We start from the raw sequence: 257 nt of genomic DNA, 5'->3' as shown, positions 1-257 counted from the left end.
CATCCGTCATTAGGAACATAGACCAACCTGCTCGGCCCCAAAGGGTGCAATGTTGCTCTTAACAATGCCAACACCTAAACCAACGATAGTGACAGATATGTATACTGCAACTTTGCATGGAGCATTGGCATTATCACCCGAGTCACCTGCGAGAAAAAAAAAAAAATACATATTATGATGGTATTGTAAAATTTACGTCATATTCTGTAAATTAAAGCTTAATCTCAGATAAACATTTAATACATTGTTGCCGAAAG

General features: G+C 37.4%; 1 protein-coding gene across 2 annotated transcripts in view; it reads right to left on the bottom strand.

The window, feature by feature from the left end:
* The window catches only part of LOC119586531 (solute carrier family 15 member 4-like), a gene marked incomplete at both ends in the record, with an annotated part of 12,243 nt that overhangs the window by 5,816 nt on the left and 6,170 nt on the right, over positions 1 to 257 (bottom strand). For both annotated transcript variants that reach the window (XM_037935284.1, XM_037935285.1), the window contains 1 exon segment: positions 28 to 146. In XM_037935284.1, the coding sequence (XP_037791212.1) occupies positions 28 to 146 (119 nt within the window).

This window comes from Penaeus monodon, chromosome 21 (assembly GCF_015228065.2).
Source record: "Penaeus monodon isolate SGIC_2016 chromosome 21, NSTDA_Pmon_1, whole genome shotgun sequence".
NCBI lineage: Eukaryota > Metazoa > Arthropoda > Malacostraca > Decapoda > Penaeidae > Penaeus > Penaeus monodon.
This window is presented reverse-complemented; position numbering and strand designations above follow the sequence as displayed.